This window comes from Enhydra lutris, unplaced genomic scaffold (assembly GCF_002288905.1).
Source record: "Enhydra lutris kenyoni isolate GAN:26980312 unplaced genomic scaffold, ASM228890v2 scaffoldscaffold6, whole genome shotgun sequence".
NCBI lineage: Eukaryota > Metazoa > Chordata > Mammalia > Carnivora > Mustelidae > Enhydra > Enhydra lutris.
The window spans coordinates 1,385,985-1,401,756 of NW_019154090.1; the positions used below are offsets into that span (position 1 = coordinate 1,385,985).

General features: G+C 65.6%; 2 protein-coding genes across 2 annotated transcripts in view; both read left to right on the forward strand.

Annotated features, from left to right (window-relative positions):
• The first annotated feature begins 5,057 nt into the window (after positions 1-5,057).
• Positions 5,058-12,711, forward strand: LOC111141907 (RBBP8 N-terminal like). The gene is made up of 12 exons (XM_022494745.1): positions 5,058-5,118; positions 6,154-6,196; positions 6,701-6,796; positions 6,999-7,111; positions 7,581-7,653; positions 7,986-8,352; positions 8,513-8,679; positions 9,097-9,811; positions 10,042-10,174; positions 10,642-10,712; positions 10,810-10,939; positions 12,581-12,711. The coding sequence occupies exons 1-12, from the start codon at positions 5,058-5,060 to the stop codon at positions 12,709-12,711; spliced, it is 2,100 nt and encodes a 699-aa protein (XP_022350453.1).
• A 2,674-nt stretch (positions 12,712-15,385) lies between these two features.
• LOC111141488 (Cdk5 and Abl enzyme substrate 2) overlaps positions 15,386-15,772 on the forward strand; it is a 14,328-nt gene continuing 13,941 nt past the window's right edge. The window contains exon 1 of the mRNA XM_022494082.1: positions 15,386-15,598. Coding sequence (XP_022349790.1) covers positions 15,386-15,598 — 213 coding nt within the window. The remainder of the gene's footprint in view (positions 15,599-15,772) is intronic.

The window sequence follows — 15,772 nt, forward strand, 5'->3', positions numbered from 1 at the left end:
ACCCGTCTGGCAGCTTTGGGCCGTCTCTGCCTCCTTTCTGCTCCTGGCAGAGAGAACCAAAAACCCGTCAAGCGGGTTTGGCCAAAATATTGTGTCTTGTTGCCCGTGCAAGTTCACGCACTGCTCACTTCTGTCTCCCTCGAGTGGGGAGCGCTCAGCTCCTGAGGTCGCGGAGGTCGCTGCCGCGGGGGGCCATGTGAGTGAGTACCCAGGGACCCCAAGGCGGGCAGCTCCAACAACGGGGGTAGATGAGGGGCGCGAAGGCGGGTTGGGGGGAAGTGCTGGCTGTGAAGGCGGGAGCCCCAGCCCCTGCGGGCTGAGCGGGAGGCAGGGGTCAGCAGACCAGCCGAGAGGCGAGAGGCGCAGCCCCCTGCCCCGGGACACCCCTTCTGAGGGGGAAGGAGGCTCAGTGAGTTTCCTGGGCAGAGGGTCAGGGTGCAGAGAGGCAGTGCCGGGCCTGACACCGCCACACCAGGAAGTCGTCGTCTGGTGTGGCTCCAGGGGACACCGGGGATGGGCCGGTGGCCAGGCCCTCCATCTGGACCTGCCCTGTGGCCAAGACCCTCACAGGGCAAAGGGGGGCAGCCATGGGGGTGGGGGGTACACGGCGCAGCCCCCTCTGACTCTGTGCTGGGCACCAGGGACCCTCCGCTGCCCCTGGCTCCATGTCCCCTGAAAGGTAGTGACGTTCAGGGACGTAGGTCCCGCTCAACCTCCCCTGGCCAGGCCTCGGGGTGGGAGCCAGCGAGGACGAGGACGCAGCCACCAAGGGCCAGCCCATCCCCAGGGAATCGGGTTGCAGGGCCCGCTGTTACCCGAGCCGCCAAGCAAGCGCACACCTGCCTTTCTCCTCTGTGCATGTGCGCACGTGTACGTGGGATTCACAACCACACGGGCATTTGCGCGTGTGTGCACATGCGTCTGCGCCTGTCCCTGGGCCTGTGCGGGGCTGAGTGTGTGGCAGGGGGAGTGACCAAGGATGGCACACGTGTGTGTGGCATCTGTGTGGTGGGTGCAGGCCAGTGTGTGCTATGACATTGTGAGGACACTGTTGCCTCCCTGGATGTGTGTGGGCGTCACACATGCGTGCGCGTGTGTCATCGGTCTAAGTGTCTGGCCGTATTGGAAACCACCCCAGCGGTGATACCTGCCTGCACGTGAACTGGCCTAGAGTTGCTAGGAGGCCTAGGCTTCAGGTACTGCCCTGGCTGTGTCCCTGGCAAGCTGGTGGCCACAGAAAGCTGATGTCGCTCTGAGCCTCGACTCCCTCATCTGTGAAATAGGGTTGTCATAGTTGCTTCTCGGTGACTGTGAGATCCAGGGAGAGGTGCCATGCCGTGCACTCATGGGTGCCCAGCAGCCAGGGCTCCCAGGCTGGCCCCTGACCCCCAGCCGGCCCGCCCACGTGCAAGGAGTCCTGACAGCCCCAGGAGGCACGGACACTTGTGCCTCCGAGAGCCCAGGTCAGGATCCACCTCCACCATCTGTTTGAGGGACAGGGACACTGAGGCACAGCCAGGCACGTGATTTGGCCAAAGTTGTGGTGGACGTGTGACCCATCACCACAGAGGCCCCCAAAGAGGGTAGAGGGAGACCCTTGACCAGCCCCAACAAGGGGAGCTGGCCGGAGGGTGACGAGCCCTGCTCTCACGGCCACACACTTGGACACCAGAAGAGTCGGGGGCTGGGCTGGCCTGGGAGCAGGGCAAGAACCCGCCTAACTATGGGATTGCCACTCAGCCTGATGGTCCCCAGTCCAGCTCCGCAGCTGGAGCCTGCACACCCTCTTCTGTGCACAGGGGCTGGAGGACACGTTCTCCTGGACATGGTCACCCAGACTCAGTGGACCCAAAGTGTCCGCACAGTAAGCAGCTGTCCGAAGATGCAAGGGTGTGCCTGTTGGAATCTGAGAGCTCCCCCCTGAACTGGGGGGGTGGGGGATCTTGTCCCCTAGCAAAGGCCCTTTGCAGCTAGGGACTCATGCTTGTCCGAGAGAGGAGGCACTCCCAGAAACAGCACTGCGAGCCACCCGGGGGCCACGTGAGAGGGTGGCGCTCGTGGACGGACCGCAGGCAGTAGACACGGGGGTCTCCAGCTGCACATAGCCGAGCACTTGACCTGCCGGGCTCCTGGCAGGGATGCGCTATCTGGACATGTGTTACCTGGCCAGGTGTCACCTGGACACGCATCACCTGATAATAAAAGGAGTCGTATAACAAGCTGCTGGGTGGGGGGGGCGGATTACCCCCCTGTGAGGACACGGAGGCCCAGACAGGTGAACGATTTGCCCAGGTGACACCGAGGATAGAGGCAGGACAGGGACCAACACCCGGGCTGTCAGCTGGGACATCCACAGCTTCAGCCTTGTGCCCAGTGCAGATGGGAGATGTGAAGGGTCATGGATATGGCTGAGCCACCCGTCCTTCCTACCACCTGCACCCTCCAGGGGCTCAGCCCTAGCAGAGACCTTCCAGTCTGAGCATCCAGGGCAGGAGAGGTGGGGTACACCTGGGCCTGTCTGGGGGTCCTAAGGAGCAGAGTTCGGGCCTCTCTCCACATCTGCCCCTTAGCCCCGCAGGCCCAGAGGTAGCAGCCTCACTCCTGATGCCCGCAGGGGGCTCCCCCAACCCAGCCCCACTGCAAACTCCCCAAGCCCACTGGACCTCGGCTTCCCGGAATCCCTAGAGCCCCACAGCTACTCTCAGCGTGCCCAGCAAACATAGAGCCGCCGACCGGGAAGACCTGGGTGCAGAGCCCCTGCAGGAGGCCATTGGGGCTACCACAGCCTCCGCTCTTCCCCCCACAGCTCACCCCAGCTTTCTTCCCCAAAGCCCCGAAGGCTGAGGCTACGGACTTCAACCCCCTCTCAGCCTCCCTCCACCTCCTGTCCCTTCCTTGGATCCTCCCCACATTACAGGAGAGTGAAGGCTGGGACAGATGCTGCCCCAGAAACTGTCTGCTTTGCCTCGGCCAATGCGTCTCTGTCACCGGCCCACCGTCACAGCGTCCCCGGGCACTCTCACCTGCGGGTCGCTTGGCTCTGGGCCCCCCAGGAGGCAAGGGGCTTCCCACATGTCTCGCCCCTTCCAGCTCTGCTTCCAGCCACTGGCACATCCTGTATCCATGCTGTCCCTGCTGTCCCCCCACTCAGTGTGTCCCTGCCCCAGAGAGCGGAGAGCATCTCCTCCTGTCTTTCAGACACCCGAGAGGAGGAACCAGGTGGGGCCAGAGGGAGCTTCGGGTGCAGGAGCCTGGGGATGGGGGACGGAGCCCACCAGCCCGGCCTGCGCACGCTAGAGTTGTCACAGGGGATGGAGCCCACCTCCCGCTCCTACTCTGAGCCCACACAGGCCTCTCCCAGTCCTTCAGGCCCCATTGGCTCCCTTGGGCGGCTCCTTTACAGGCTGGGGGAGAGCTGCCTGTCTGGCGGGTTGGGGTGGAATTTCCAGCGGTGTGGCTCAGGCCCTACCCAGACCTCCTCGCTCTACCTGCCGCGGCCTGAGCCTCCACTCACTGCCTTAGCTCCCGGGGGCTCTGCTGCAAGGTAAACATGGCGACAGCCAGCACGGCCGGGCACTGGGGGGACTCGACCCTGGTCCGCACAAACCCCAGCGTGAGTTCAAACCCCGGTTCCCGTGAACACGGCACTACCTCCTTGGGCCTCGGTTCCCCACTGGGAGAGCGGGCTCCCCACTGCCCGGCCAGGGTTAGACAGACCGGCCGTAAAGGATGTGACAGTCTGTGTCGCACTTGGGAATGGGGCCGGGACTACCATTTATACCCACCTGAGCACTGGTCCCTCCCAAGCCCTAAAAGGCTGGGTCTGGTCTCCTAACCTGCAAGGGTGTCCCCCATCAGGTGAGCATTTGCTCCCAGCAGGACACTCCCAACCCCTCACCATTCAGCACACAGCCGCCCAGCAGCCTCCCCCATGCCCCTGGCCATCCCTTGGGAGTGGCCCAGGGCCTGGGCAGGTCCTCAGAACAAGTTCAGAAGCCCCACCTTCCCACCACACCCCAGCCAGCCCTGCTCAGCGGGCTCCCACAGCCCCTGCAGGACACGGGACCTCACTCTGTCCTCCTGCCGATGCTTCCCAGGGCTCTGACGTCTGACCTCAGGTGCACAGAGCCTGCCGAGAGCCAGACTCCACGGTCCAGGCTCCCTTGGGCAGCTTCAGAAGCCCTGCAGGCTCCAGGAGAACACATGGGGGCTGCTCCCCTCAGTCAGGGATGCCCCCCAATTCCCACGCCCAGAGTGGCCACTGCCCCAGCTCCCGAGAGCCCAGAGCATCACAACTCTGCCATGTTTTGTGTGCATGGATCCCACATCAGGCCGCTCCCGTGGCTGGGGATCACCACGTGCTAGCCCCTGGGGCGGGGAGCGGTCATTCCTCCCAGCAGAGGCCACTAGCAGGGGCATGTGGGGGCTCCTAGTTTGGGGCTGTTCCTCAGGGGGCTGCTGCGAACCCTCGTGTGCTTGTCTTCAGTGCAAACTGAAATTCAAATGGGGCCGCGTTCCTCTGGGCAGCCGCAGCTGGCTGCCCGTGTGTCCTCACGAAGCGGGGTGGCTTGGGCCCCAGCGGGCATGGCAAGAGAGGGAAAGGAGAGGTCTGGGTGGACGTAGGAGGCCAGCCAGCAGTCGCTGCTGACCGGTAGGGGTGGGATGCCAGCAGGCAAGGGGCTGGGAAGGCCAAGAGCTCAGCCAGCCGCCTGTTGGCAGGACCCAGCAGATCCCAGGGCTCCTCAAGCCGAGGACCAAGAGGGGCCACTTCCCGTGGCGTGGTAGTGACACCTGGAGAGGGAGACAGTAGGCTCTGGCCCCAGGTGGGCCAGGACAAGCCCCACTCTGCTCTCCGAAAGACACAGAGCATGGGCCCCTCCCCTGCACAGCACCAGCCCAACACTGGGGACGGCGGGCTTCAGCTCAGCCCTTCCCAAGCCAGCATGACCTCTCCCCACTTCCTCCTCTCCAGGCTGGGAACAGAGGGGCAGTAGAGGCCCAGAGGTCGTCGCTGTACCCTGAGCACAGAGGGGTCTGGGCCAGAGCCGTGGGGAGCCATGGAGAGCTTCACAGAGTCACTAAACAGGCTGAAAGAGGTCCACGAGAACGAGGTCCGAGGTGAGTATCATGGGGCAGGTGTCCGTGGCCCTCACCTGGTCTGGCCACTCCTACGGGTCACCTCCAATTCTTGCCAGACCTGGGGACCGCACCTTCCAGGCCCGGACAAGGCGTCCTAACCCAGAGCCCAGAGCTGCCACATAGCAGGCCCCCAGCCTCCGATCAGCCTCCCTGAGTGCCTGAGTGTGGCCCTGGAGTGTCTTCTCCCAAGGGGTCTGCTGACAGCGCAGCAGGAGGAAAAAGCCGCACCCCCAGTGGAGAGCCAGAAGCTTGGCTGAGATGGGGTCCCGCTCAGGAGGGCAGGGGCGCTCTGCGTCCCGCAGAAGCATGGTCGCCCACCTCTAGGACTGGGAGTTCATGGCTCTGGAACCTGTCCAGAATGTTCCAGGGTTTGGAGCTGAAATTCCTCTGCTTCCCTGCAGGACCCCCAAGCCAGCTCTGCCGTAGCCCACACACTGCGCAGTCCACCCCTAACCACAGGGCTGGAGCCACCCCACTCGGCTCACTCGAGGACCAGCCAGACCCTCCCAAGACCTTTTCCCAGCAGCAAGTGACACACCACCCTGAGGGCCCAAGGGCCTGGATCTCTTCCCCAGCAACCTGGCGACGCTGGGGGTGTGCGGGCTCGCGGGCCCAAGTCCCACTGCAGCCGGGTGGCAAAGGGACAACCCTCGCTGGGGTCTCCCCAAGAGCCTGCTTTATTTCAACACTGGCTGTGCCCCCCAAAAAACACTCCTCTGGGACTTGGCCCGGTGGCTGGTCACTCCTAGCCAGAGTCAGGGTCCTTCCCAATCTCCAGGTAGACACCAGAGTCAGAGACCCCAAGGGGTCCCAGGCAGCCGTGAGACGGTGGGAGCAGCCAGCCGGCGCGGAGCAGGAGCCCCCCGGGGCGGCAGCCTTGGGGCATCAGTGACGGGTCCAAGCAGGCAGCAGGAGGTCTACGGAGAGCCCCACCTGACAGCCAGGGACAGGAGGTACCCCGGGCTCTGCTGCGTGACCGGGCCTGACCTCCCACTCCTTTCCTTGCTCCTCCAGGTCTGCAGAATAAGCTTCTGGAGCTGGACTCGGAGAGATGCCGGTGAGTCCAGACAGACCCTGGCCTGGCGGGAAACTGATGAGAAAGACAGTGGCCATGGCCCAGGGCGCTAACCCTGCCCTCAGCCAGTGATGCAGAAGGGGAAACTGAGGCTCAGCGTGGCGGGTGGGGGCGGGTCTCTGGCCCGAGACCAAGCCTCCAGGAGCAGGTGGACCCCGGCCCAGAATCTCTAAGCCCACCTGAGTGAATGGGGACCCTCCGGTGGGTGGGCAAGCCGCACCACCCACGGGGACCCTGTGGGTCCCCCTCCATCCCCATTTCACATATGGGCTGCCGTTCCCTAGCGGTGCGAATGGCGCGTGGACCCGGCCTGTTAAACGCTCATGTCTGGGCTGCTGGGTTCCGCACGGTGCTTGTGAGGAAACGTCCATGGACGGCGCAGCCAGCAGGGTCTGGGCTGGGACCTGCCCCTGGCGGGCGAGGCCGGCCTGGACGCAGTGCGGGGCTCCCGAGCAGAGCAGAAGACCCCCTGGGCTCCCCCCACAGGGACGCACAGCGGGTGGAGGAGCTCTGCGCCAAGAACCACCAGCTGCGGGAGCAGCAGAAGGCACTGAAGGAGAACGTGCGAGTGCTAGAGAACAGGTGAGCCCTGGGCAGGGCTGGGGCGGCAGGGGGAAGGCGGAGCTCGGGAAGCTTTGGGGCAAAGTCAACCCGGCAGGGGTCTCCTGTGCGACCTCAGAGCCCAGCTCTGCCATTTGGGAACGGCGAGGGCACCTCTCGGGAGCACCCCCTCCGTGGGCCTCCGTCTCCTTCCTCAGAGCGGCCTCTTCCGCTCCCCCCGCAGGCTTCGGGCTGGCCTGTGTGACCGCTGCATGGTCACCCAGGAGCTGGCCAGGAAAAAGCAGCAGGAGTTCGAAACCTCCCTCCTCCAGAGCCTGCAGCACGTCTTCATCCTCAGTGAGCCCCACCCCCTGTCACCCTGCTCCTCGGTGTCCCCTGTGGGGGTCCAGTGACCCCCAGGGCCTGCTCAGCCTGACCTGGGGTCTCAGGGAAACACACAATGGTACAAAGCCCCAGCATGTCCCTCAGCGGCCGGTCACCCAGGCTGGGGGTCCCCCTGCCCCCAGGACCTCAGCCCGTCCTCCCTATAACAAGAGTGCCCCACAGAGCCCGAGGTCCCACCTGCCGACGAGGAGCACAGCCCCCTTGCCCTTGGGGGACACCCCAGAGACAAGCTTGGTGCCAGGGGATGGGGGGAGGGTGGGAGGGGCTCCAGGCCGCCGGCTCAGCAGCTTCACCCATCCACTCACGGAAGCCCCGGGCCAAGGGCTGGTGGCACAATGGGGCACAGGTCATGGAGGGGGACCTCCCTGCCCCTGCCTGGCCGCCCCTCCCCTCGTCCTTCACTGATCAGCGTCTTTTGCAGCCAACGAGTTGAATCGGCTGCAGGGGGAGAACGAGACATTGAAGGAGGAGGTGAAGCGGCTTCAAGGCCCACGGTGAGTGGGAGGGAGGCACCCTCAGGCCCCAAGGCCCTCCCCAAGGCAGGCCCCCAGCACAGGGTGCAGAGAAGAGGGCGCAGAACCCTGGGGGTGGGGGTCCCCCCCCAAGACTGCGCTGGGGACACTGGTATTTGAGAGAAGCCGGCCTGGCTACGCCAGCCACTGGGAGTGGAGCTCCAGGCAGTGTCCAGAGAGGGCTCTTTCCCGGTCCCCTGAGTGTCCCCGCAGGGGTGGCCTGGCCCCCAGGAGGGTGCCCTGGTCTTTCTGATCATCTCTGGGAGCGCTGCTCTCACTCACCCTCCCTGTCTTTGCCTCCCCTCTGGAGTCAGGCTCAAGTCCCAATGCAGGGAGGGTGCCTCAGACCCCCCCTCACCCCTACTACTCCCCTCCCCGGGCACTTGGAAGGCCATCAAGGAGAAGACGCTGGGAGGCCACGAGGAGGCCCAGGATGACCATCCAGGTGCGAGTCCCCAGAGACAAGGTGCTCTGAGGGACAAGAGACCAGAAAGCTGGACCCTGCAAGATCGCGGAGCCCTCGGGGTTGGGGGGGCTGCGCCGCCCACCCGTTTGAGGGCCTCCCAATCTGGCCTGCCCACCACCTCTCCTCCCACAGAAAAGTCTACAGGGTACAGGACATCTCCAGTAGCCAAAATCTCCCCGAGTGCCAACCTGCCTGAGACTCGGGCCCCGGACATGGTGAGGACTCCTTTCTGCCGGGCAGCCCCAGTCTGTGCCAGTCCAGCTGTCTGTCCTCTGTGCCACGCAGGGACCCCTGGGTGGAGGCGAGGCTCAGAGGGGGTGCCTGCACACAGAGAATAAGGGCAGAGGGCAGTGCTGACCCATCTACCCCGTGCAGAGCCCCCAGCGAATCTCCAACCAGCTTCATGGGACCATTGCTGTGGTGCGGCCGGGCTCTCAGGCCTGCTCCACTGATCAGGGCTCCACCAACGGGACCCCCCCGCTGCCACTGACCAGGAGCAGCCTGCCCAGCCCACCCTATGAGCACAGCCTCCCTCTGGACAGGTGAGACCCTGCCCACCACCCCCACCAGGAGCAGCCCCAGCTGAGCACCCGTCTAGGGATCTGGTCCCACCTTTCCAGAGGTGGCGGGACAGGACTGGGGGACGGGGTGTGGGAGCAGCCACGGGGGACTGAGGCCTGGGAACCCCTCTCAGACGTAAAGTCAGACCATCCTTCCTGTCTGAGAACATCGTCCACAGGTGGGCTGGGGACAGCCGGTAGCCCAGGTCCCGAAGAGAGAAAGATCTTCATGGGCGGGTCCCTCCTCAGACCCCAGGCCCCAGGTCGCCTCTGGCCCCTCCACCACCATCTACGCGGGCCCACCCCCCTCCGTCACCCACCCTGGGACCTGGGACCACTCGCCTGTGACATGGGGGCTAACCCCGGGGCCGTGGTGACGGGGCTTCTCCTCCCCCACAGCTTTCTGCCAGCCTCCCGGGCCCCCATCGTAGCCTATGAGTCCCTGAAGCGCTGCCTCCAGGCTGACCACCTCTTCCTCCTGAACCACCACCTGTCTCTGCACCTTCAGAGCCCGCCCTGCAGCCCCCAAGCACCCCCCACGGCCCCCCGTGGCCCCCGCCCCCAGGGCCTGAAGGCTGGGGAGGCAGAGGCCTGGGAGGAGTCAGCGGGCCTACTGGGGCTGCCCGGGGCCCTGGTGGATGTGCGGGACCCTCGGCTGGAAGGGGCACTGCACCTGCTCCTCTCCCAGCAGCTGCGGGCACAGGGGCAGAGGGGCAGCACCCGGCTGAGGGGCCTAACCACGCCAGGGGGGACCCCACCCTCCCCACCAGTCAGCTCCGACTCGGAAGGCCCCCAGGGCGAGGCAGCGGGGGCAGCCCCGTCTGGAGGGGGACACGCACAGCCCACAGGCCCAGGCAGCCCCAGGGGACAGGAAGCCCCAGCCACACGAGACCATGTCCCAGACAAGCCCCTGGACCTTTCAGAGCGGGGCCGGGGCCGGGATGCCCCAAAGCCTCCTGACCGGCAGGGCTCTCCTAGCCCCCCAAGTGCCCACACTCCCAGCCCGGAACCATCCCGGGGAGCAGAGCCCCCTGCCCAGTCTGGACCCTGGGAACTCAGCAATGGCACAAAGGGGGCCAGAGCTCCAGAGTCAGAAGAGCCCCCCACCCCTGCGGTAAGGGCCTCCCCGCTCTTGGCTTCCACAGACCCCCTGTCCAGGCCAGCATCCCGCCAGGGCCCCCCTGGGGGAAAGCCTGACTGCCTGATTCGTGCTAGAGGGGAGATGGCTAACCCTCCAGCAGCAGCCCCGGGCACAGCCCCAGTCTCACAGGCCTTCCCAACACTGGACTGGGGGCAGGGCAGCTGCCACAGATGAATTCAAGCCGCTTACTTGCTTCCCCCCAGGATCCCTCCCAGCCTCTAACAGGGCACCACCGAAACACGCCCTCTCCAAGCGGGACAGGAGTGGAGCTGAAAGGGAGGCCAAAACCTCCTCCCCACCCACACGGGCCTGATGCCGATGGTCCCCCTGGCAAGGGTGAGTCCCCGGAGTCCTGAGACTCCAGGAAGTGGTGCCATAGTGGGAAGCGAGGGGTGGTGGTCAGCTTCAGCTGGGTGGGACCTGTCCTAGGGCCCAGCTCAGTCCCCGGGGCTGCCTGGCCAAACCCTGGGTCTAGGGCTTGGCACCCCAGCTGCAGACCAGCGAAGAAGCAGGGGCCCAGGGCAGGCACATCTCTGACCGCAGACAGGGAAGGGAAGAGCATCATAGCAATTCGGGCTTTAGGACAGGTAGTGAGCTCCCTGTCACAGAGAGACCAAGCCTAGGGACAGCTCAGATGACGGGGCCACTGCGGAGGGTGCAGGAGAAGCTGGCCGGTCCTGCAGTCCCTCTCTGCTGCAGTTTCCTTCAGTGGTCACTCTTAGTCTGGCCTGCCAGAAAGGTCTCTGCTTCTGCCCGGCTCCAGGGCCTCCAGCCTGGCCTGACCCACACCCTGCATCCCACAGAGCTCAGCAAGGCCGGAGTGCAGGGGCTGGAGTCAGACGACCTGGACGCGTCAGAGCCCTCGGACAATGAGGTGGGTCCCCCGCCACACATCCGGTGGGGCCACTGAGCCAGGGCTGCCCCAGGCTTGGGGGAAGGTCCTCTCCTGACCACACCGCCACACCCCTCAGGTGGGCCTGAGCTCCGAGGTGGGGGCCAAGCCGAGCACGCCAGGGGAGGGGCCCAGGTGCTCCTACACCAAGGAGCTCGGGCAAAGCCTGCCGCAGAAGAGGAAACGGGCCTCGGGCCCATGGTGCAAAGGTATGGCGGCCGGGGCCATGGGGGGCGGGGGGCAGCCACAGCACCTTGCCCGCACCCCACCTTTCTGGCTGCTAGGAACCAGAAACTAGTCCTTGAACCTCTCCTAGCGCAGGCCCCTTAGGAGAGGGGACCCAGGTCAGGACAGCACGAATCCGGGCTCTCCTCAGGTCACTGTGCAGCCCGAGCCAGTCTCGTCAGCCTGAGCCTCAGTTTCCCCCCAGACAGGGGGGTCGATGCCAGAGCTAGTGTGAGATTTCAGCAGGATAAGGCTGAGGACCATGGTTCCCACCGTCTTTGTTATCAGGGTAGAGGGGGTCTCCTGGGCCACAAGCAGACCCCAGGCCTGGGGTCCTAAAGCCCTCCGGTCTCCCCATCCCTCACTGGAGGGGATACTCCCAGGCCCTCCTGCCCACCTTCAAAGAGGAGTAGCACAGAGGCTGCAGCCCTCTGGGTGCGGAGGTTTTTGCTCGGGCTGAGGCCCTGGGGGCCCTCGAATGTTTGCCAAGGCTGGTGCCTGGGGGCTCCTCCCCGGAGGCAACAGGAGCAGCAGGCCGGCCTGAGGGCGTCAGCACGACCTTCCCCTTCCTGCTCTGGCCGCAGAGGCAGCTCAGTGGGGCCGCTGTTTGTGCAAGCCGCCCTCGATAGGCAGGCGGGCTGTGGCCGCCACAGCCGGGAAAAGGGACAGTGGCCTGTGTTTGCGGGCGCACATGTGGGGGAGGCCAGCACACCTGTCTGATTTCAAGCCACTTCCCGCTGGGCATGTTGGGGCGCTGTCCTGGCGGCGAGAGTCCACGGGGTGTCGAGGCATCGACCTCACCCTCCACTCGGGACCAAGCCTTCTCTGGCCCTAGTCCTCCCCGCTGGGCCAAGAGGGGGGCCACCAAGCAGGAACCCGAACCCTGCCGCACACACACTGCTGGTCAGTGAGAACAGGGCCCTGACCCACCCGGGCTGGCATCGCTCAGCGCCAAGGGCAGCGTCTGTGCCGGGGTTCAAGGTGGCAAATGTAACCACTATCTTTGGAGCTCACCGCCTGCCCAGGGCTGGTCATCGCTGTTTCACAGATGGGAAAACTAGCCCTCAGAGAAGTGAGATGGCCTGCCCAAGGTCACAGAGCTGGCACGTGAGGTCAGGATTCCAACTGGACTCATCCGACCCAGAACTTGAGCTCGTTCTGCACCAGAGATGGGCCTAATGCCCAGCATCTCTGCAGGACCTGGCAATAAGGTCCCAAGGACAGACAGCCCTCTCCTGTACCCCAGGTCCATGGAGGCACCCACCAGTGCCGTGGGCACCCTAGGAGCACTTCCCCAGAAGTTCGATTTATCCAGAAGGTCCCAGACCTTCAGCAAGGCATCCAGGCACTGAGGCCCGATGGGCTTCAGGGTCACACACCTGCAGAGAGCACCCCCCCACACAAGTTGCCCACGCTCACCCTCCAATCCGACCAGTTCTGCCCCAGTGTCTGTTGCTTCCAGGAACAGGTCAGCCCCACCAGGGTGGGCTCCCACGTGCTCAGCTCCCCTCACCCCAGTCCCATCCATGGGACCCTGGGCAAGAACCCAGCGGCGCCGTGAGCGAGAACACTCGTGAGCCAGCCCACTGCTCTGCTGCCGCCTAACCTTGGTCCACTCTCCACAGCCTCCAAGAAGCCGCCACCAGGGAGAAGGAACCCAGGGGAGCCCCTGACAGCTCATGAGGGGTCCGGGAGCCCAAGGCACCCTGAGGACAGCAGCCCCTCACCCAGCCACAGCAGCTGGGAGGAGACTTAGCGGGCTGCTCCCAGGGGCACCACAGCCTGCCCAGACGTGGCTCCCCACCTGATATCCAGCCCAGCAGAAGGCCCAGCACAGGGCAGGAGGGGACTGGCCCATGGCCACAGGGGCTGGGAAGTCCAAGAAGGGGTCTTTGGCTGGTTGTTTGAACCCCTCCATCTCTACCCTTCTCAGAAATGACCAGCTGGTCCTGCTGCTCCCCGCACAGCCTAGGAAGTAGGGTTCAGGGAGGCAGGGGTCACTCAGGCTCCAGCCCAGCCCAGCCCCCACCCCGGCTACTCATAGGCCACCCTTCCTGGGCAGTGTCCCCACCTCTCACCATCCCAGACTCCACTGGCATCCCTGACTCCCAGAGCCCTGCTGCCCAGCCACCCCTTCCCTGACCCAGCATGGAGCTTGAGCGGTGGTCTCAGGCGCCCCCTCGTGGAGCCCCACAAACACGCTGGGTGGGGAGGGCGTGGGGCATCACAGGTGTTGAAGAAGGCATGTTCCGCTGGCAGACTCAGGGCTCAGCTGGCTCTCCACCTGCCTTTGCAGGGGATTTGAGAGGCTCTGGAACTCATCCAGGCCTGGGGAACAAAACCAGCCCCATCTACAGAGGGGTACCATTGGGGAGGGCTGCAGGGAACAGAACAGAAAATGCACGCCAGCCTACAAAGAGTCCCCTCCTCACTGGCTGTTCCAGAGGCCCTGGTCCCACACCTGCCATTGCAGGCCCCAGGGCGCCCAGCCAGGACTGCCCCGCAAGCACTCAGGGATCTCCTGCTCCCTGCACCGGTCTCCCTTCAGGATGGTGTGTCTCAAAGCACCCTCTGCCAGAGGTTAAGCAGGTTCCCAGACCCACCGAATCCAGGTCTTGGGGGCAAGCCTGCACATGAAGTTAGAGAAATTTGAGAACTGCCCGTTGCAAGGCAAAAGCAGGAGACCCGTCGCTGACTGGGCTGGGTGAGGCCTGGGGCAAACTGGGAGCACAGGCCGGACCTCGGGAGCATGGCTCTGCCCTGCTCACTGTGGCCTGCCTGCCGGCCCAAAGGCCACAGGGGCTGAGTTTCCGAGAGGGAGGTTTAGGGGTGTGGATGTGCACATTTGTGTGTGTGTGTGTGTGTGTGTGTGTGTGTGTGTGTGTGTGCGAAACCTCCTGTTGTTCAAAGTGGCTTTGATTTTCCCAAAATCAAATAAAAGCTGTGTGCTCCATTCACATCCGACTTGTAGGCCAGGGCTGGCTCGGGGTACCCTGGGCGGAGTTGAGAAGCCACATGGGGTGGGAGCCCAGGGAGAGAGCACAACAGACCGTGCAAGAAGACCCCATTCCTGCCGGTGTTCCCCCGACGCCCTCCAGACGCCACTCAGTGCCAGCTGACAGAGGAGAAACACTCCAGGGTCCAGCTCTGCCACCATGCTGCAGACAAGCACGGGTGTGGAATGAGAAGCAGGGAGCAGGTAAGACCCCTCCCTCACTCTGTCCCTCCATGATCCCCTGGGCACAGCACCTCACGGCCCTGGCCTCACTCCCCCCTTACCGGAGCCCCACGAGGCACGCCCAGATAGCACCCCCAGTTTACAGACACAGCACTGAAGCTCAGGGAGGGTGGGAAACTCACCCAAGATCACCCCGCTGGCAGGCAGCCGCAGACGCTGAAGCTGTGGGGAGGCTCACCGCTCCCCAGGCGTCAGCAGGCATCAGGGGCAGGGGCGCCACCCCTGCACAGGGACTCCCCAGGAGGGGCCTTCAGAGGGCAGCCCTCCTGCCCATGAGCCCCTGGAGGCGCGTGATCAAGCCCCACTTTCTACCTGATGGGAAACCGTCCACACTCCCAGGCGCAGGAGAGGCTTTGAAGAGCGATCGGAAAGGGCAGAAGGCAGAGGGCAGAGGGCAGGCTGGACACGGGGTGGCCAGTGAAGAGGAGGAGGAGGGGCCGCGGCCACTGTGAGAGGGGTAGGGGGTCCGAGAGGGCAGCGGGCCATGCAGTGGCCTCACCTGGGACAGGAAGTGCTGTCTCATGGCGCTGGCCCTGCCCGCCCCACGCCCTCTCCAGGGCACAGAACCCCCGCGGGGCAAGGGCGTGTGCCAAGGGCGGCGCACCGAAGCCTTCTCCAGGCGGCGGGGGCGAACCCGCAGGCAAGTGCCCAGATCCGCGGCCTGCGGGTGCCCCTCGCGCAGCCAGGAGCCGCGGACCCAGGCAGACGGCCGGACGGGGCGCAAGAGTGGCCTGGAGGCGGCGGCAGGACCCTGTCCTGCAAAGACGCCGGCGGTTCTGGGCGTGCAGACCTCGCAGCCGAGCCGGAGCCGGAGCCGGCGGCTCTGAAGTCGGGGCACGGGGCACCGGGACGACCGTGAGGCGGAGGCTCCCCTCGCCGAGGCCAGTGCGCTCCCTGCCCGCACTGAGGGCCCCGCACCACCCCGCACGGCCCCCGTCTGCCTGCGAGTCCCGAGGCCCGCAGGTGCCTTTTCCTCGCAGACCCTCGGGGTCTCCAGTCCCTGAGGGAAGCGCCGGCCCCGCCCGCCTTCCCAGGGAGCCTTAGGGGCTCCCCGAGGGGACGGCCCTTTGCAACCTGAACGCCCCCGCCCCCGGCAGGCTTCAGCCCCGCGCACCCCGGCCGCCAGCACCCACCCGCACCCCACGGGAGACGTGCCTGGAGCCTAAAGACTCGGGCTCCACGGAGGCCGACCATGAACGCTACAGCCCCGCGAGGACAGCGGGGCGCCGGCAACCCTGTAGCCGCTGTTCCCGAGGCGGGGATTCGAACCCAGGTCAGCGCCGCCGCCGGGCCGACAGCCGGGCCCCGCGGGGCTTCTTCCCCCGCCCTCCAGCGAGGGGCTCCCGCTCCCTCCGGCCGCAGCAGCACCGCCTCTAGGACCCAGGGGAGCCGCGAGGACCAATGGGTAGGCGCGACAGCAAGATATTTGCATGTGGGCGCGCCTCGGCCAATGGGCGGCCAGCGCGGGCGCGTGCGCGCGGGTGGGGCGGTGGCGGCGGGCGGCGGGCGGGCTCAGTCGGAGGATGGCCGCGGCTGCGGCGGGTGGAGCCCCGGGCCCGTCACCGGGCCCGGCCCCCGG